The 21,470-nt window shown below is 25.4% G+C and overlaps 1 protein-coding gene across 1 annotated transcript; it reads left to right on the forward strand.

Moving 5' to 3' along the window:
* The first annotated feature begins 638 nt into the window (after window positions 1–638).
* On the forward strand, window positions 639–21,439 carry LOC134835548 (inhibin beta chain). Its single transcript, XM_063850427.1, has 4 exons — window positions 639–1,719; window positions 17,165–17,424; window positions 20,618–20,809; window positions 21,017–21,439. The coding sequence occupies exons 1-4, from the start codon at window positions 639–641 to the stop codon at window positions 21,437–21,439; spliced, it is 1,956 nt and encodes a 651-aa protein (XP_063706497.1).
* The last annotated feature ends 31 nt before the right edge of the window (window positions 21,440–21,470 follow it).

Raw genomic sequence — 21,470 nt, forward strand, 5'->3', positions numbered from 1 at the left:
ATTGTGCTTCGTGTGTGTTTGTATATCGAAGAGGGCACCTCGTACACTCCTACACAACAAAATGCAATGAAATTATCATCATTTTTATTATTATTTGTATTAGTGTGGACGACCATTATTGCAATTGGAAAAAGAGACAATAACATGCGATTAGTTCATTTTGTCGATTGAAGCACATCGCAGGACTTTCTCTGTTTCTCGGTGTCGCGTGTTTTTTACATTTTTTTTTTTATTAAATTTTAATCAACCTCGCAAACCGGCAGCGGCGGTAAAAACTCAACGAACATCAAGTAAGGTGCAATAATTCAACAAGTACGCGAAATTATCGATTAATTTGACAATTTTTTTTGTCATTTAAAAAAATTCTAAACCTTGGCCTGAAAATTTGACCGAAAAATTTTTTTATTTTTTTTTTCAGATGAAAAATTTGACATTCATCGAATGCAGCAAGCAGCAACCACGTTCGACATGCGAAAAAAATAAATAAATATTTAGGGAAAAGTTTCGTAGAAAAATTATTCAGTCCGTTTCATAAACTTGAACTTTTTTGTGAAGTTGTCACACACAAAATAAACTCGAATACTGAACAATGTGAGAAAAAAATAAAAACAAAAAGTTTAAAAAAATAAAAAAAAAAAATGACAAAGACAAGTAAGCAAGTGAAGCACTTGAAGATGTATTGGCTGATGTTTTCGTCGTGTTCGTATCCGGGGCCTCCGGGACCTGGGCCGGGTTCAAGCCAAAATTTCGACGATGACAATATTAGCCAACGAAGTAAAAGTAGTGTTAAACGTAATTTAAGGCCCGTGAGGCGACAAAGGGACAATACGAGATACAATAAGCACTCAAATAGACGACGTAGTCTGCTAGATAGTAACTTGCTATGGATATTTCTTGGATTTATTTGGTTGAGTAGTCCGACGTTGGTCGGTTGTCGCAACGACGCGCCCCTGTTAGTTAGTAATTGTGATTTTGTGCGGCTCGAACGGAGTCTGCATCGCATGAAAGCGCCGAAAATCACGCCAAATAGCAACAATAATTGCACTTATGTAAAATTAAACTACTACGATTACGTGAATGACTCGTCATCTAACGCTAAAACTAGAAATATGACTAAAAATAATTATTATAATAAGAATTACAGTGACTTATCATCATCTTCTTCTTCCTCTTCCTCCTCATTCTCTCCTAATTCCGCTGAACTTTTTCCCGCTAATACTATTGAACCTACTCGTAACGATAATTATAACTATCTTAACGCTAAGAAAGACAAGAAGCAATCAAGCCAGCAGCAAATCGATCAAAAAATCATCACGGAGATCCGATTGAAGGCAATTAAGGCCCAAATTTTATCGAAATTAGGATTAAAGGCGAAGCCGCACGTAACGCATACCGTGCCGCGTGACATTGTGCTCGAGACAATAAATCGCGCCGCATTCATGTACGACAACAATCAGAGTAACGAGCATCAGAATGCGCGGAATTTTCTCGTTTTGAGTGCCGACGACGACACGAGCGGGAGAGTGGATCATAAAATGACCAATCAATTTTACGAAAGGCAAGAATTCGAGAAACATCATCCGGGCTACAGTAGTCAACAGGATGCGACGACGATGGAAAGTGAGGCATATCCACGACAAGAGTTTCCCCCGGAGCAGGAGCCCGAACCTGAAGACTTTTACGCCAAAACCAGCGAGATTATTGCGTTTGCGGGAAAAGGTAAGTCTGAAAATTATTTTTTTAAATTTTTATTTTTAAATTTAATCACGTGAAAAATTTAAAATTTACCTGATTTGACTGAAAAATTTATTTTTTTGAACATATTTCTTAAAATTTTCTTCAATATTTCTGTCTGAAAAGCTGGAAATAAATTTATTGAAATTAATTAGATATTGAGTCAAATACTTAAAAGATTTTTAAAATATTTAAATCGAGCTAAAATTCTTATCTCGATTATCAATTTAAAAAAAAATATTTAAATTTTGAAAAAATATAAATTAAATTAATTTTAAATTTTTTTAATTAAAGTTTTAAATTTTTTTAAATTTTTAAAATTTTAAAATTTTTAAAATATTTAAATTTTTTTTAATTAAATTAAAATTTATTTTTTTTTTAATTTAATTTTTGTTCAAAATTATTTTAATATTTATTTAAAAAAAAATTTATTTAAAATATTTAAATTTTTTTAAAAATTAAATTAAATTAATTTTGCGAATTTTTTCTCAAATAAAAAATAATTAAATAATTTTTTTTAAAAAATTTTTAAATTTAAATTTTTTTAAATTATTTATCTTTTGTAAAAAAAAATAAGAAAAGTAATTAAAAAAATTAAAAAAATAAAATTAATTTTTTTTTCAAATTTGTTTTTTTTAAATGTTAATTGTTTTAAATTTTGGCGCGGGATTTAATTTTTAAAAAATTTAAATAAAATTTAATTAATTTTAATTTTTTTAATATTTTTGAATTCTATTAACTTGAAAAGAGTCAAATGACTTAAAAATTTAAATTTCGCTCAATTTTTGATCGAATCTTTTAAAAAAATTTCTCCAAAAATTATTTTTCATACAAAAATTGACCTCATTTGACGTCATTTCTTGCAAAAAAAAAATACTCTTCTAATCATTGTTTACCTCGTTCATCATCATATTTTTTTTCATAAAATTGATAGAAATCGTCGTCGCGCGAAAAAAAAACATGTAACTTGATCCTTCGGGGCAATTAATTAAATACACCTGACGCCATCCTCGCCATAAAAAAAAATTTCTTTCTCCATAGATATTGACAAAAGGGATTATTGTTCGTCGTCGAGCAGGCAAGCAGTCAGTGACTTGTCCAGACATAAATTTATTTAATCCGATCGTTAATCTTCTTCGGTCGAGAGCTGAAAAAAAAATAAAGGAAAGGGCAAAAAATGTTTCATTAACTCAAAAGTGTCTATTTATCGCCTTCGACTAATTATTTGTTGACTTAATCCCGACTAATTGCAATTTTGCAAAGGTTATCGATCATGCTTCGTGACACTGACGAGTGTAAGTAGGGAAAAAACGGGAACGACGAAGAAAAAGAAAAAACGGAGGAAAAACATTCTTTTCAAGGTTGTTTAATTTTCGATTTCTTTAAACTATTTCCTTTTCAATAACAAACAAAAAAGTTTTTACTATGGGCGTGTGTCGGGTGCATTACTGCTAATAATAGCTACGTGTGTGTGTGTGCTAAGTTAAGGAGGTGAAAACTATTTGACAGCATGAGTTAAACAATTTATTTTTCGTGCATTCACCGACAGGGATGAAAATTTGTTCGACTTTTACTTTTACAGACTCATGAGACTTAATTTCTTAAAATTTAAAGCAAAATAATCAAAAATATGCTTAAGTCAGCTTAAGTTGAAATTTTTTTTGACTTAAAACTTAACTTGAGTTAAAATTAAAGTTTTTTTTACTTTAGAGCTTAAGTTGTAAGTTTTTAAGTTAATTAAAACTTTAAATTTAGGCTGAATTCATATTTTTTTTACTTTAAAGATTTGACTTAAACTTTTAACTTAAGCTTAAGTTATGATATTGTGATAAAAAGCTTTCGACTTTAGCTTAAGTTAAAAGATTTAAGTCAAAAAAAAAACTTCAACTTAAACTTAAGTTAACATATTTTGACTTAAATGACTTTTTAAGCTTAAGTTAAGATAATTTGACTTAATATTTTAACTTTTGACTTAAGCAATAATAAATTAATTTATAACTTTTCATTTTTTCAATTTTTTTTTTTAATTTTCGTAAGTCAAAAATTTTCTTTAAAATAAATTAAAAATTAACTTTTTTTTTGCTATTTAATTATTATTATTTGAGAAAATATATATTTTTTTTTTTTTTTTTAAAAATAAAAAAAAAAATTAATTTAATTTTTTTTTGATTCGAAAAAAATTTTAAAATTCGAATTGAAAAAAAAGTAAATAATTAAAAAAAAAAAATAAAATTTTAATTAAAAATCAAAAATTATTTTTTTTTGTTTTTCAATAATTTTGTGGGAAAATTGAAATTGAAAAAAAATATTTTTTTTTAACCAAAAATTATTTAATTTTGTTAAAAAAAATATTTTTATTTTAATTTTACGTTTTTTTTTAAATTTTAAAATAAAATCAATAATTTTTATGATTTTTTTTGTAAAAAAATTTTTTTTATTTTAAATTTAAGTTTTTTTTATATTTTTTTTTAAAAAAAAAATAAAATAAAAAATAAATTTATTTTTAAAATATTTTTTTTTGAAACATCAACTTTTTTCAAAAAATATCAAAATTTCGAAAAAAAAATTTTTTTATGGAAATATAATTTTTTCTAAAACAAAAATTAAATTTTGTAAAAAAAAATTATTTTTTTAAATTAAGATTTTTTTTAAGTTGACTTAAAAATGACTTTTACTTCAAAGTAAGTCAATTAACTTTTTTTTACGCATTTTATGCTGCCATAAAGATCCTTTTCACTCGAAGTCTTTAAAAAGTTTTACTTGTTGTCTACTTTGTGACTTCCGTACCAGCAGTAAATTCACACAACTTGTCTACAATGTAGCGAGATTTCTTTCTGTAAATTAACAAATACTTACTTGTGATGTCATGTAACCGAATGAGCGAGCGAGCAAAAAACTTGAAGAAAAACTTTTGCTACACACACTTTGTCTATAAATTCCTGTTGTTTTTCGCATGTTGTCTCGTGTTCCTCTCGTGCGGCAACGACAAACAAAAGTAATATAAAGTTTTATGTTGAATTCAATTGTCTTCACAAAGATGATAATAAAAGAAGACGAAAAATGCACTTTACTGCACGGTTCGTAAAAATCAAAAATAAGGAAAATCCATTCGATTTGTTCGCTTTTTTTGCTGCTCGGCGCTCGGATAAAATTTATGTTTGTTGTATGACTCGTGGTGCGTATTGAATTACATCAGAAGAGAGAAGACAAAACCATGTTCGAGTAACATTTTTATTATTTTCTTCTTATTTTCTATTTCCTCGCACAAAAATTTTTACAACGACTCGATTTTGTGTTGTTCTGAACCGAAAAAAGACAAAAAAAAAAGAGCAAAACTTTTGCGAATTGATTCCTTTTTATAACTGTTGGCAAGTTCAACCAACCATATTTTTGTGCAAAGTAACAACGCTACTGACAACATGGTAACACACTTAAACACGACACACGAGCAGTAATAATATTCGAAAAAAAAAATTGGAAATAAATATGTCGGAAAATATGGTTGTGGTAGGTTCGTTTTCCAAATACTTGTCCGGTTTTTAAAAGCTTTTATTATTATTTTTAATATATGTCAAGCCGGAATGCACTGCACATGCAAAAGAGTTTGACTCGCAGTAGGAAATGCTTTATTTGAGGAGACAATCAGAATTAATCAGGATTTGTTGTTTTGCCTTTTTTTGCTTCTGTCGGTTGGTTGGTTGGTCGGTTTGCAAATGGACAAATTGAATTGTATGGAGGAATTTACATAATTTTTGGACAAAATTTTTTGATGACGACAGAATGTCTGATGGAAGATGGGCGAAAATTTTATAAAATTTAATTTTTCCCTTTGAAGAAATTTTCTTATTAAAATAAAAATATTTAAAATTGTTTTTTAAAGTAATTTTTTGTTATAAATAATTAACAATAATGGAATTAAAATATTTAAAAATTATACATATTAAAATTTTCAAAAAAAAAAAAATTTTTTTTCTGGCAAAACAAAAAAAAAAATAATAAAAATATTAATTTTTTAAGTTCTTAAAGAAAATTTTTAAGGAAAAAACTAATTTTTAAAAGAAATTTTATTTTTTTATGTCAAAAATTGACAAAAAATAATTTTAAAAATATATGAACATAAATGTTTTGCCAAATTTTTCATAATTTTTACCCTTATTTTAACATAATTTTAATAAAATTTTCGAAAAAAAATAAAATATTTTATTTTTATTTATTTTAATCATTGAAAATGAATAGAGAGTCAGTATTAAGAATATTTCAATTGATATTTGACAAAATAAATTATATATCAATAAAATAAAATAAAATATTTTTGGATAACTTTTTTGTCAATTTTATGTTCGTATATTTTTGTAATAATTTTTATCTATTTTTAACATGAAAATTATTTTTTTTTATTTTTGAATAAAAATTTGAAATTTAAAAAAAAAAATATTTAAATTAATTTGTTTAAAAAAAAATTATTAAAAATTTTATTTATTTATGTAAATTTTATTATAATTTGAATAAAAATTTTATTAAAAAAATTTAAATAAAAAAAAAATTATGAGCTTGATTTGATTTAAAATTCAACTTTAAAAAAATAATAAAAAATTAAATATTCAACAAATTGTTTCAAAATTGAGTTAAAATTATATTATTTAAAGTAAATTTATTTATTAAAATTCTAATCGTATTTAATTAATTAAATAAATTAAAAATTAAAATTTTCTTTAAAATTATTTTTTTTTAATTTTTGGATGAATATAAAAAAAATTAAATTTTAAGAGCAACTTACCGTTTTGATAAAAAAAATTTCACAAAAGGTATTTCGAAATCAATTCAAGTCCTTGGCTCACTTATCACATCTCAAATCTCGCCTAATCTCCAAACAACTTTAAGCAATTTATGTCTCTCGTTAAAAATAAATTTTGTCGAGTTGAAGGATATTTTGTCCATTATTTCGTATTTATTGAGAAAGAGTGTTGTTCTTCTTATCTCGTCTCCTCCGAATAATAATTCCGAAACATATGCAATTCTCCCCCATGTATGGAATTTTCTTCTTTCAGACGAAAATTGGGGCACATTTATCATGCACATCACCTTGTGAGAAATTTTTCTTTTGTTTCGCCTCATCGGAAATCATGCATTGGCACCGTTTGTTCTTTCCACACCTGAACGTTTATTTATGCATGTGTTCATTTTCAGGCGAAATCTTTCTTTTTTTCCATGCCTCATCAAGACGACGACGACGAAAAATGAACGAACGACGAACCGACGAGCGACGAAGACAGTGCAGTGCCCAAAAAAAAAAGATTTTTATTATTTAATAAACTAACAACGTTGCGTTTGCCCATGTTTGTACGACGAAGAAGAAAGTTTTGTTCGTTTTTAAAAATGTCCATCTCTCCAAAAAGCGAACATCTCTTAAAATTTTGGGCATTTGGCCAACGACATTAAAAGATGCATTGATATTTTGTTGTTTGCATGTACGACACAAAAAAAATATAATATTGTCTACACGATGCGTATTTTTGCAGATAAAGCCCCTTCTCTCAATTCTTTGCTCATTCATGTCATTTAAAATATTCAGTGTGACTTGTGTGTGTGTGTGCATGGGCAACGTGACGCATATTGATTTACAAACAATATCTAAGGATTTAATTGCTTGATAATAAAACAAAATGCATTTTTAATGAATTTTCTGGGGTATGAAAAGTTTTCTTCTTCGTCTTCCATGGCGTCTTTTACTGCTTTTTATTTGCAGATGTACTTCGTCTCCGGCGAATTCATGTCAGTTAATGTAAAATGATAAATTATAATTTTTCTTGCTTAGAGTGATAAAGTTGTTTATATTTACAGTTTGTTATTCGAAATGCAAGGCCACGTATTTTATGTTGATTGTGAAATATTCTGAAGTGAGAAAAATATTTCTTTAATAAATTACATTCGGTTTATTCCATTTTTTAATGGTTTAACGGGCAGCTCAGCTTGAATGTTTCTTAAAAAAAACTGAAAAATAAAAATTAAAATTTTATTTTTTTTTTTAATTTTCAAGTGAATTTGGTCAAATTTTGAAGAATAAAATTTTAAAAATTTATAGAAAAAAAATAAAAATAAATTAATTAATAAAATTTAATTCTTCAAAATTTGCTAAAATTTGACCAAATTCACTTGAAAATAAAAAAAAAATAATTTTTAATTTTTTGAAATTTTTTTATATATATATATTTTTTTAAAGAAACATTCAAGATAAGATGATTGTTAAACAATTAAAAAATAAAATTAATTTAATTTAAAATTTTAATATTGATAAAAAACATTAAATAAAAAATTATTTAAAACTTTATTAAAAATTTATATTTATTAAAATATTTAAAATTTATTTTTATTAAAATATTTTTTTTAAATAAATTTTAAAAATATATAATTAAAATGAAATTTTATTAATTTAAAAAAAAAAAATATTTTATAAAAAAAAAAATAAAAAAAATATTAAAAAATTGTTTTAAAATTAAATTTTTTATTATTTTAAGTAAATTTATTTATTGAAATTTTAAATGAAAATAATTAATTATATTAAATATATAAATTAAAATTAAAAAAAAAATATTTCTTATGTTAAGAAAAAAAGAAAAAGTTATTTTTAAAAAATTTCAGGTTTTAAAAATTTTAATTTTATTTTTGAAAATTTATTTGAGATTTTTTTTTTAATTAAAACAAAAATAATTAAAAATTAAATTAATTAATAATTAAAAATTAAATAATTTAATAATTAAAAATTAATTTTGAGCCTAACTTAAAAATTGTTTTAAAAAATTCTAAAAATTTTATAAAAATTAAAAAATAAATTCAAAAAAAAAAAAAATTAAAAAGATAAAAAAAAAATTAAAAAATATTTTCCGTAAATTACCAAAAAAAGCAAACCATCAATTTCACGAGGATGAAAATATTTCAAGGCTCACCTTGTTTCTCCGATATTTATGAAGTCATTAATAACATGTGACTAGTTTCTTGTTCAATGTCCATTTAATATACGGCACACAGACACTTTAAAACACGTGACTCCCATATTGTTGTTATAGCGTCTCGTTGGCATTTTCGGCCAAAATCAATGATGATACGAACGATATGCTGCTCCGCTCCGGTCCATAACTGCAAATAAATTGGAATATAATCAAGTTAGAAATTATATCTTTTTGGAGTCTGATATATTTGGGTTGATGATAAATTACGTTCTACAAAAAAAAAGAACGAGAATCTCGAGAGACACGAAAGAGGGGAGGGATTATAAGTATTGGGGATGATATTGATGTTTTGTTTGTTTATTGTATACGATTTTTTGTTGTGTTGTATAAATTGGTAATATTGAGGTTTTCTCTTGATTGCCCTACTAAGCTCATTATGAATGAGTTGTATTTATGCTAAGAGAAATTAAGATGTTATTAAAATTATGATGAATTGTGCTTTTTTACGATTGTTATGATGATCCGAATTGACAAGGAAATCTTTTTTTCCTCCCTACGGAAAAATTTCACTCAATTTGTCAAAATGAGAAAAACCAGATGATTGACTCCGAAGGTCCCTTAACGCCATAAGAGCAATTTTTCAAATGCAACTGAATGCAAATTCAGCCTTGTCATTCGGTTAAAGTCATCCATCAAGCGTCCTTCGTGTTAAAAATTGTGTAACACTTTGGCAGTAACGACATTGAAGGCAATCATAAGTAATAATGCATGTTTCTAAGTAATTGCTTATTCAATAACAACAAAGAAGCAGCAGCAAAAAGTTGACGAAGCAAGTAACCAGTACTTTATTTCCTTCTTTTTGTTCATTTTTTTATTGCATTTCACAGAAAAATTACGAGATTTTGCGCGATATGATGGCTTTGAAGTGAAATTTGTTTAAAAAATTAATTTTTTATTGAAATTTGTGCATGAGGAGTATTAAAATGTGAAATGAGGAGTACTAAAATGTGAAAATTTTAATAAAATTATTATTTTGGATTATTTTGAACGATTAAAAGGAAGATTTTCGAACTGTAAAAAAAATTAAAAGTAAAAAATTTTCACGAGGAATACTAAATTGTGATATAAGGATTACCAAAGTGTAAAAAAAAATAAAGAAAAAGTTAAAATTTTAACAAGGATTATGAAATTTTGAAATGAGGAGTAACAAAATGTGAAAATTTTGACAGAAAAAAATATTTTGGATCATTTTGAACAATTTAACGATCAATTTCTACATTATGAGAAGAATTAAAAGTAAAAAAATAAAGAGGAGTATTAATAATAAAAATAATGAGGATTGCCAAAAAGTAATAAATTTAAGGATACGGATCAATTTAAAGAAATTTATAAGAAAAGATTTTCGCGTTAAAATAAAAATTTAAAAATGTCATAAGGAGTGTGAAATTGTAAAGTGAGGAGTATAAAGAAGTGAAAAATATTTAATGAGGAGTACAAAATTGTGAAATAAGAATTATCAAAATAAGAAAATTTTGGACGAAAAGTCATTTGAACGATTAAACTAATTATGAAAAAAATTTAAAGTTAAATTTTTTTACGAAGAGTAACAGATTGAAAAGTGAGGAGTACTAAAATGTGAATTTTTTTTAAATAAGGAGTACGAAATTGTGAATTACGTTTATATGAAAATTTGTTTCAAGAGACAATGAATTAAAGTTCGAGGAGTATCAATATGTGAAATTTGTGTTTTGAGGAGTAAGAAAATGTAAAAATTTTACAAAAATGATTTGAACCATTAAAAAATCTTACTCTTCATGATCTATAAATCGATCAAATAAAATATGAGGAGTACTAAAATGTGAAAATTTGACTTTGAGGAGTAATAAAATGTGAAATTTGTGCTTTGAGGAGTAAAAAAATGTAAAAACCCCCAAAACTCATCAAAATGCGGTAAAGTCATTCGTTTTTTCTTCTCAAAACAAATATCATTCAATATTTTTTCCTTCTTTTTTTTAACCATTTAAAGTAATAATAAATAGCCTTATACACAAAACCGAGAAATGCAATTTTTCCAACAAGAAGTAAAAGCAGAAGAACAAGAAGAAGAAGAAGTACATTAGCCGAGAAAGAGAGAGAGAGAGAGAGTACAACAATGTTGCCGCGTTATTACTACTGCAGTTTTTCTTTTTTTTTCTGTTTTCCAAACCGCACATCATTGTACGGAGGACTGTAAGAAAAAGTAATTTTTTTGACGGTCGATCGATCACGAAGAAGAGAGTTTACACAATAAAATGTATAAAATATGATAATAAAACACGATATTTGTGTTACTAAAGGCAGCCCGAGAAATATGACAAGTACAAGTGAGTTTGCACGCATTACAAAGCGGCACAAAAAAAAACATCAGGAATTTTCGCTCTGTATGAAATTCTCTCAGTTTCACAGAAAAAGCAAAAAAAAAAATTCTCGTCGTCGTCGTTGTGTTGGAGAAACGAATGACCAGGCAACGGCAAAAATAGTATCGGAATGAAACACCACGTGCTATCATCATCGCACTCTCTACTGTGTCCTGTAAAAGTAGAAGCTACCCGAATTCCGTATGTGTGTAGTGTTGTAGTGCCGTCGCGGCGTCGCCACACAATCGATCGTGTCTAGTCTAAAATGAACGTTATGTTTATCATTTTATTATAACCTCACATATAAGCTACCAGCAACGAGCCCTATCCCTTATTATTATGCGTATGGCTCTACACTCGATAATTTTTCGTAACGGAGAAATAAAACACGAACGACGACGAACAGCGCTAGGCAAATAAATATCTATTTATTTTCACATATGTTTAAAGCATGTTCGCTCGCAGCAATAATACAACAACAACAACAACAACTGAAAAAAAAACTTAATAGTATTCATTGGATATTATAATCATTTTATATTTCTACAAACCTCCCCTCCTCGTGTGCACTTTTTTTTTTGTTATTATTTAACTCTATTATCCATGTCGATGTCGGTCCGAGTCGAGGAGTAGAAAAGCATGCAAAATGCATGTCATACTTTTCCGTGTTCTGTTCCCTGTTCGGTGTTCATTCAAGCTCAAGCAATGCCAGTCTGTGTGTGTGTGTGCAGTTTTTTGATCCTATTGTCATTATAAGCTTTTCGTCTTTTTTTTTTGTTTTAAATTTAATTTGCTTAAAGCAAAAATAATACAATAAAATTAGCGGATTTGTCATAAAACTGGAAAATGTCATAAATGGATTAGTATAATTATTAGCTTATTGTTGTTTAATGATTATGATGGAGGAAATTAAAGAAGGACAGTTAGTTGCAATGTGATAGCATGAGAAGGGTATTTTGATTTAAAATTAGAAATATTTTATTTATTTATTTTTTTTTTCGTTGTATAAAGAGAAAATTTAAATATATTTTTTAAAATAATTATTTTTAATTGTTATTTATCTTAAAATTTTTTGAAATAATTTAAAATATAAAAACAATGAAAAAAAAATTTAAAAAAAATAAAGAATAATAGAAAAGTAAATCTAAAGAGATCAAAAAAAAAATTTTTAAATTATTTTTAAAATTATAAATTAAAATTATTTTTTATAAAATTTATTTTTATGATTTTTCTTTATTTTTTTTTTAAATTATTTCTTCTATTACCTTTAATTTAAAATTAAAATTTATTATGAGAAAAAAATTTAAAAAAAACCGACCTGCATATATGTCAACATATGCATCTAAAAAAAAAAATAACCCATATGCATATAAAAAAATTAAAAAATTTTAATTTGAAAATACGTAAAAAATACGTAAAAAAATACAATTTTTTCAATTTAAAATCCATCAAAAGTGAAAAATTTCATTTTTTATTTTTTTTTTCTTAAAACGGTCAAGGAAAAAAAAATTTTTTTTATTTCTTCAAAAATCTAATTTTGATGGATCAATGAACATATTGCACCTAAAAAAAAATAACCCATATTGTTTTAATTTGAATGTACGTTACGTTTTACGTAAAAAAATACGTTTTTTACAAATACAAAAAAATTTTTTTTCGAATGAAATAAAATTGAGAAATTATTTAAAATTATTTTTTAATTTTTTCAAAAAATTTGACTGAAATAAATGTGAAATTTAAAATTATTTTAAGATTTTTATAAAAAATTCTTTAAAAAATTATCCAAATTTTTCTGAATATCTTTTTCAAAAATCAATAAGCAGTTTAAAAAATATTCTGAAAATAAGTTAAGTTAATAATTAAAATAATTAAAGTATTGAAAAAGATATAATAATAAATTTAAAAATAATTTAAATTTATAATTCTAAAAACAACTAAAGATTTTTTTGTATCTCTTTAGATTTTTTTCTCGTATTTGATTTTTTTTTATTATCATTTTATTATCTTAAATATTATATTTCTATTAAATAAGTTTTACTTCGATTTATTAATTATTTAAAAAAGTTGTTAACTTCAATTTTATTTATTATTTTATTAAATAATGTTATAAAAAATTAAAAGTATAAAATTTTGTTAATATTCGTAATAATTTTTAATTTAATTATTTTTTTTTTGTCATTTTTATTATCAGCAAACTCAAAATTTTTTGAAAATAAATATTAATTTCTAATCTTTCTAATTTTTTCTTTATTTTGTGAGAAAATTATATTTTCATTTCAGTACATTTTCCTTAAAGCTCATTGAAAAAAATGAAAATTATAAAAAATTGAACTTAAAAAAAATAATAATATTTTGTTGTTTTTCTAATTATAAATTTAATTTTTTTATCTTATTACCAAATTTATTTTTATATTTTAATTAAAATTAAAATAAAAATAAAAAATTAAAAAATAAAAAAAATAATAAAAATAAAAAAAATAAATTAAAATAAAATAAAATTTAATTTTTTTTTTTTTTATTTTAGAAAATCGAAAAAAAAAAATTATTTTATTTGATAATTTAAAAAAAAAAAATAATTATTAAAATATATTTCATATTAAAAATTTTAGTTTTACACTTAAAATGACAAAAAATATTTTCCTCAACTTGTCAAACATTTTCAACATAACAAGAAAATCCATTGTAATTCATCACTTTCTGCGCCCGTAAAAATTACAACAACAACGAAAAAAAAAGTGAGGAACGCGCAAAAATTTTCCTAATAAAATAATCATAAAAACTGAGACAAACTAGTAATAAAGGCACGCGGTTACATTTTTTTATGTGTCGTTTTTACCATAAAAATAATCTACTTTAGCTATTGTTTGCTTGCGAATGACGACAAAGACAACGACAACCGAAGACGACGACGACGTTGATCCACTTACCTAGTAATAGTAAAATAGCTATTCTTACTTTACGGCGAATAAAAAAAGGAAAAAAAATAGAAGGAAGTGAAAAAAAACCATAAGAAATTTTTTTTTCGTTCGCTGGCATCGCACAAACCCTGACCTATACACACAAATTTAAAAGGATTTTTTTTACAAGATTTATGACTAACTTACGGAATGTGTGTGAGTAACTGTCGTCTCCGATATTTTTTCCTCCTTTTCACATGTTTCGACATTATGCAGATAAAATGGATTTCTTTTTGCCGGTTTTTAAGCATTTTTATTGTGCGGCGGGGGAACTTTTGTAATTTATTCTTTATTGTCGTCTTACAAATTGGCGGTTTTCCGATGAATTGAATCGAATTGCGTTAAAAAGACATGGCGTCTCCACACACGTCAAATTTATCATCGCCTCGGAGTTCGGAGTAAATATTTACCAAACATGTGAAAAACATGCACACAAATCACGTGTTAACAACGTTATTATTTGTGTTGCACGGAGTGAAAAATAAGGCAGAAAAACAAGAAAAAAGCTAATCACATCTGTCGAAAGTGTTTGTTGAGTTGCGAAAGAGACAAAATAGATTAAAATCTTTTAATATGTGGCAAAAGGCGCAATCATAAAATTTTGTCTGGCGGCTTTTTCGTGCGTGCCTAACAAATTTTTCGCCTTTTTTCGTCTTATGTAAGCAAGAAAATTTTCGATCCGATATTTAGTAATAATCAAAAGTAACGTTTTTATTTTTTTTTCTTCAACTTTTTTTCTTGATGTAATAACGAACAGAAGCAAAAAAAAGCAGTGTGTGTGCGGTAGACATCATTGACCTTTCAGTCTGTTACACTTGGTTAAGATTTTATTATTATTGTTTTGATCTTATTCTCAACTTCACAATCAACCACATCGCACCGCAGCACACGAACGACGACGTACAGACATCGCCACGGCAGTTACATCAATGCGTGGATGAGGCATGGCACGCGTTTACGTGGTTTATTTACAACACACACAAAACTTGGCTTTTTCTTCTTTTTTTTTCGTTACAAGCGAAATTGTTATGGAATATTAAGTCTGGTTAATTTTTGACAATAAATGTGAAAAGTGTGATATGATGCGGTTCATTCAAACTTTTTTTTTTTGCTTCAGGCGAAAAAGTTTTGAATTGATCGTTTAGGGGAACTTTCGATGAGATGAAGTTAGGATTTGAGAATTTTTGATGGAAATGTTTGGTCATTGATCGGGATTTTTATTCTTTATTTATCTTATCGAGATGAGAATAAAAGTTCTAACATTCATATTAAGAAAAGGTCGTAAAGTATATTTTTGAGAGAAATTTCGATTTCTTTTTCAAAATTAGATAAATATAGAAAAAAAATATAAAATCGAGATGAAAAAAAATTTGTTCCATTATTTATTTATTTTTTTTTCAAAAAATTGAACAGTTAGAAAATAAATTAATTAAAATAAAAAAATAATTATAAAAATGTCTCATCAACATAAAAAATATTTATTATTTATTTAAAAAAGAATATTAACTATCTAATTTCAATTTTTTTTTCATTATTTTTAACAATTTTAATATTTAATTTTTATTTTTTTCATTTTTAATTTAATTTTTATACTTAATGGGTATAATTTTTTTTCTTTTAATTCGAAATGAATATTGAAAAAAAAATTTAAAAAATTATTTTTTTTTTCAAATTAAAAATTTGTTCAACTTTTTTTGATAATTAATATCGTAATATTATTTTTTTTTATAAATAATTTGAAAAAAAACCAATTTCCTTTAATTTTTTTTTTCTACATTCATTTCGAATCAAGGAAGATTATTAATTTTATATAAAGTAGAAAAATTAAATAAAAAATATTAATTTAATATAAAATAAAAAAATTATATAAAATTGCTATTATTATAATGTTGAAAAAATAATAATTCAAATATTTTTTTAAATTTTTTTATATTTTTTTTTATTCATTTTATTTATTTAGAAATTTAAAACAAAATTTTAAGTGTTATTTTAAAATTTTTCCTTGATGAATGTTGAATGTTGAAATGGAATTCAATTTTTTAAATATAATTTTTTATTTTCAAAAAAAATAAATAAATAAGAAAAAAAAACAAAAAATTGATTAAAAAAAATTATTCATACAATATATTTAAAAAAAAAAATTAATAAATTAACATAATTGATTTATTATTATCAATCAAATTTTTATTTAAAAATATATCATAATAAATAAAATATTTTTTAAATTTTAATTTTAATATTTTTATTAAAATTTTCCCTAATTAAATTGAAAAAAAAAATAAATATTTAAAAAAAAAATTGTATAAAAAAATGTTTAAATAATTACAAAAATAATTTCATAACAATTTCCCTCACATTTTCATGCAAAAACATTCACATTCGCCTAATGAAAAAATCTTTATTTTTTATTATTATTATTAATACCCAATTATATTCCATAATTTTTTTTTAGTTTCGTCGTCTCGACAATTTTTTCGCAGAAAAAGCCAATTTCGCCCCTTTGAAGGTCAATCTCGATATCAAGCAGATAAAAAACGAGAGATATAATTCCATCCTTTTATGAACTCCTTGAATATCTTGAATTAGTTTCTTAACCGCCAATTTGATGACAGTTACTTTTCCAACTCCTCTCACAACACTTTTCCATTTACTTTTGTAACTTTTTTTTGTTGTTTCTAATAGTACTTTTGGTGCTCAACAAATTGAAAAGTTTTTCCTTTTGTTGCGAGACACGAACTTGTGGTCTAATATTTTATTTTTTTATCGACATTTCGCCGGTCGGCATCCGATTTTTTTTATCACAATAAATAAAAATCAGAAAAAAATAATTTTTATATATTTTTTGTCATTCAAAAAAAAAAATGTTTTTCGTCGTAATAATAATGAAAATAATAATAGTATCATCATGGCAAATCATAAATAAATAGATATAGAATATTTATAGAGACAAAGTCAACAATGTCCAAAAGAAAATCTTCGAAAATGTTTGTTATGCTATTAGTTATGGACAAACAATGTATTTTGATCTTCTTACGTCAAATCTTTTTTTTTATAAAATTTTCTTTTTTTTACAAATTACGTGATTTTTTGACAAATTTTGAATAATTTATGTAAATTTTTTTTTTTTTAGGAAAATTGCTGAACGGGCAACGACTTTTGGAGTTTTCCATCTCGACGACGACGACAGATGACAGGACGTTGATGCATCAGGAGTTGCGGGTGCGGATGGCGATGCTGTGGATCAAAGTCGATTTGAGACCGGGAACGACGCCGCAGCAAAAGAAGAAGTTTCGTCGACTGCATCAGCACGACAAGAAAAGTCTGACGTTGTGGGTGTTTCGTCTCGTTGAGCCATTCGACAATTATGGCGGCGGCTACTTGAACGATAAGGTAATAATTAACACAGCTGGATTTTTTAGCTTGTGTAAATTTATGTAATGCAGATTTGCCCCTTATGTTATTTTTTTTATTTGCAAAAAAAAAATTATGCTGCGAGTGCATATGGATTCGAGTCACTTCACTCGTAATAATTTCTCGTTGCAATAAAAATAATAATAATGTTGTTACTTTATTGCCATGTTCCGAGTGTAGATAGAGGCGATATGAAGCGGAACAGTGTTCGATTGTTGTAAATCTCTCTCTTTCGTGCAAATTTTTTGGTCATCCAAAAATAATTTTTTTGTCGTCGTCGTTGTAATCCTCTTGTTGTAATTTTCCATGTAATAATAAAATAAAACGGCGGTGTATTATACAATAGTTCATGTTATATTATTTGATTTTGTCGACTAGCCAAAGGAAGAAATAAAGTACGGAGAAAATGCTACAATGTACGTTGCGATGCCGAAACCGAACAGAAAGAAGAAGAAGAAGCGACACAGTCTCTCCTCGTTGCTCGTTGTCGGCGTGTGTGCCGAGTGTACAAATAATGTGGAAATGTGTCATACATGGCGCCCAATGAGTGTTGGCACAGATAAAATATAATATTTTTTTTTCTCGTTGTGTTCCTTTCTGGGCAAGCAAGTTGCTTGAGCACATGTTGTTGTTGTTGTTGTTGTCATTGTTTTCTCCGTTTGCCTTGCGAAATTTGCTTAGAACGGAAGATTTCTGCCAGAATGTGATCCAGGACTTGGAAAATGGATTAAAATCGGCGAGCATGTGACCAAGTTGCTGTCAACCGGCTTTTTGTTTTCGGCTCAATTGACCGTGTTCCGTGGGTTTTTTGTGATTTCAGCGAAAATTTTGACATTTGTTTTTTTCGACTTTTAGGATTGATTTGATTCGTGAAAATATTATTTTTAAACATTTTTTAAATATTTTGTCTTTTTTGTTCAAAATTTAATTTTTATATAGAAAATTGTTTAAAAAAATTATAATTTTCATTTTTTCTGATCGTTTCATCAACTTTTTAACATTTTTGAAATTTTTTTTTTAATTATTTTTTCTCAAATTGAAAAAAAAAAAATTTTTTGATACATTTTTTATCATATTGATTTTTATTTTGTTTATAAATTATTATATTTTATAAAAAATTATGTGAAAAAGTAAAAATTATTTTTTTTTATGAGTACCTAACTTTTTGATATTATTAAAAAAAATATTTTTTTTTCCTCAAAGTAAAATAATATTATATATTTTTTTTAAATTTTTGATTAATAGATTTTAATTTTTTTTGTATTTTAATTAAATTATAAATTATTATTATTACTACAAATGAATTAAATTTTAATTATATTTTAGAATTTTAATTAAGATATTTAAAAGTTATCAAAAAAAAAAAATATTTTTTTTGAAGTTAAAAATTTTAGTTTTTTTTAATTTTAATTTTTTCTTAAAATTTTATTTGTATATTATACATAAAAATTAACTAAAAAAAAAAAAATATTTTTTATGAATTTTTGGAGTTAAATTTTATTGAAATTTTGTAAAATTTTAAAGAATTAAATTTAAAAATTACAGAAAATCATAATTGATTAAATATATTTTAATTTTTTTTTGTATTTTAATTTATTCTAACTAATTTTTATTTTATTTTATTTGATTATTTTAAACTTTTAATTATTTTAATTATTTTGAACTTAAAGATTTTAATAAATAATTAGAAAAATATACATAATTAGCAAATTAAAATTTTTTTAATATTTTATGTTTGTTAAATTTTTTTGTTAATTTTTAAATTAAAATATTTTTTATTAATTTTGTTTTTTATAAAGTTTCATTAATTTATTTTTATACATTTTTTGTTTTGTTTTTATTCTTAATTAATAAAATTAAAAAAATAAATAAATTATTTTGAATATTTATTTTTTTTAATATATTAATTTTTTTATTTTTTTTTTAATTAAGAATATAAATTAATAAAAAAAATTATAAAAGTAGAATTAATTTAATTTTATAAAATAAATTTTAAAATTTATTAATTATAAAATTAAAAAAAAAAATTAAAATGAGCTTCTTTTTTTATTTAAATTTTAATTTTTTTATTATTTTTTATTTTTTATTATTTAACATTTATTTTTACAAAAAATAATATTTTTTATTTTCATGAAATTTTCTTCAATTTTTAATGAAAAATCCTTATAAATTTTAACAAATTCAAGGATCACAAAATTCCATTTTGACATTGCAACATCCTCCAACGACTTTCCTCCATGCAACATGACAAAACATTCGATAATCTATTCTAATTTCTATCATTATTAGATACGACAAATTAAAATTTATTGTTTTAGTTTACAATTATTATTTATACATTTTCTTCCATGCGTCGTCTCGTGTACGGGGACAATGGTCGACCGAAACGAATATTCAAATTGGAAACAAACAGATCTGATTTTATGCGCAAGCCTCAAGACATAAAAGCACTTTGCCATTACTGACCACTCTCTTACGATGGGATATTGTGCTTCCTTCTATTTTTTTCTTTTTTTTTTTTGCTTGACTTGGAACTAAAAATGTAAAATTTATGATTTTAATTAATCATTTAGGACAAAAAACGAATAAATGTTATGCATTTTTATATTTATTGCATGAATAATGGCCAGCTTCAAATATAATTTTTTTAAATTTATTGACTTGGGCGCGCAGAAGAGAAAAACATACGGCGATTTTATTTATTTTAATCGAGAAACAGAAGAAAAATTATTTTTATTATATTTCTTCAAAATTTATACAAACAAGCAAGTAATTTATGTCTGTTGTTTTATTTTCATTTTTTTCTTATTCTTAAAAGATTTGAGAGAAAAAAGAAACAATAGGAAAATTCTTTTTTTTTTCTCGTTGCGTATAAGACACACACACGAACTGACACGACACAATTATTTTTTGTCCACGTCTTTAAAAATGTCGGCGAGTCACATGTGGCACGCTGGATGGCGGCAAATGTTGTGCATTTGACTGAAAATGTTGCCAACATGGAGTGTGAGAGGGTCTGAGCGAATTTTATTTTTTTTTCATGACTTGTCACTTTTTTGCTTTGTTTTCAGATTTTTTATCTCCTTTAAAAAAAAATAATTTGTCTCGAAAAAAAAAATTTTTTTTTTTTTTGCATGACTAAACAAGACATTAACTTTTGTTTTTTTCACAGGATTTTGATCGTGCCACGGACTTGATTGCATTGCAGCAGATCAAAATGAGTCAATTGGGCTGGCAGAAGATAAATTTGACGTCGGCACTGGGCAAATGGTATGCCGAAGGAAAAAATCGCAAATTACGACTCTTAATTGATTGTTCTGGCTGTGGAAGTCGCGTCGTCGTGCATCTGTTCAATTCCGAGCAAATTAGTTCTAATAATAGGAAAAATTTAAGTAACGTAAAAAGCAATCAAATAATTAATAATAATAAGAAATCACGTGATCCGCATAATCATTTTTCGTATAACGACAACGTGAAAAGTCAGTTGCCGCGGAAAAGCAAACGAACGATGCCCAAAAATCATGTTCACACGTTCTCCGAAGATGGCAGGCGGGACTCGAACAGCACGAACAGCAGTAGTCAGAGTGAAAATCATCCGTTTCTCGTGGTGCACATCGTACCGAATATCATCAAACGGGTGCGTCGACGAGCCTTCGAATGCAACGGCGCCCTCGAGGGACAATGTTGCAAGCAGCGCTTTTACGTTTCCTTCAAGGAAATCGGCTGGGATGACTGGATCCTTGCGCCGCCCGGCTATTACGCGAATTATTGTCGCGGCGACTGTGCCGGCATCTTCCGAACACCCGACACCTATTCCTCATATCATACGCATTTTATCGAAGAATACCGCAAAGCCGAAAAGTTGGAAGGCATGAAGCCCTGTTGCGCCCCCACGAAATTCTCGAGCATGTCTCTCATCTACTACGGGCCTGACGAGAAAATTATTAAGCGGGATCTCCCCAAGATGGTTGTCGAAGAATGTGGGTGTCCCTAAAAAAATAATAAAAAAAAATAATTAAAAAAAA

The sequence above is a fragment of the Culicoides brevitarsis genome, chromosome 3 (assembly GCF_036172545.1).
Source record: "Culicoides brevitarsis isolate CSIRO-B50_1 chromosome 3, AGI_CSIRO_Cbre_v1, whole genome shotgun sequence".
Lineage (NCBI taxonomy): Eukaryota > Metazoa > Arthropoda > Insecta > Diptera > Ceratopogonidae > Culicoides > Culicoides brevitarsis.

Excerpts from the sequence above, each read along its gene's own strand:
- LOC134835548 (XM_063850427.1), top strand. The coding sequence starts at position 639 with ATGACAAAGACAAGTAAGCAAGTGAAGCACTTGAAGATGTATTGGCTG. Across the intron at positions 1,720-17,164 it reads TATTGCGTTTGCGGGAAAAG|GAAAATTGCTGAACGGGCAA; the intron begins GTAAGTCTGAAA and ends TTTTTTTTTTAG. Across the intron at positions 20,810-21,016 it reads ATCTGTTCAATTCCGAGCAA|AGCAGTAGTCAGAGTGAAAA; the intron begins ATTAGTTCTAAT and ends AACAGCACGAAC.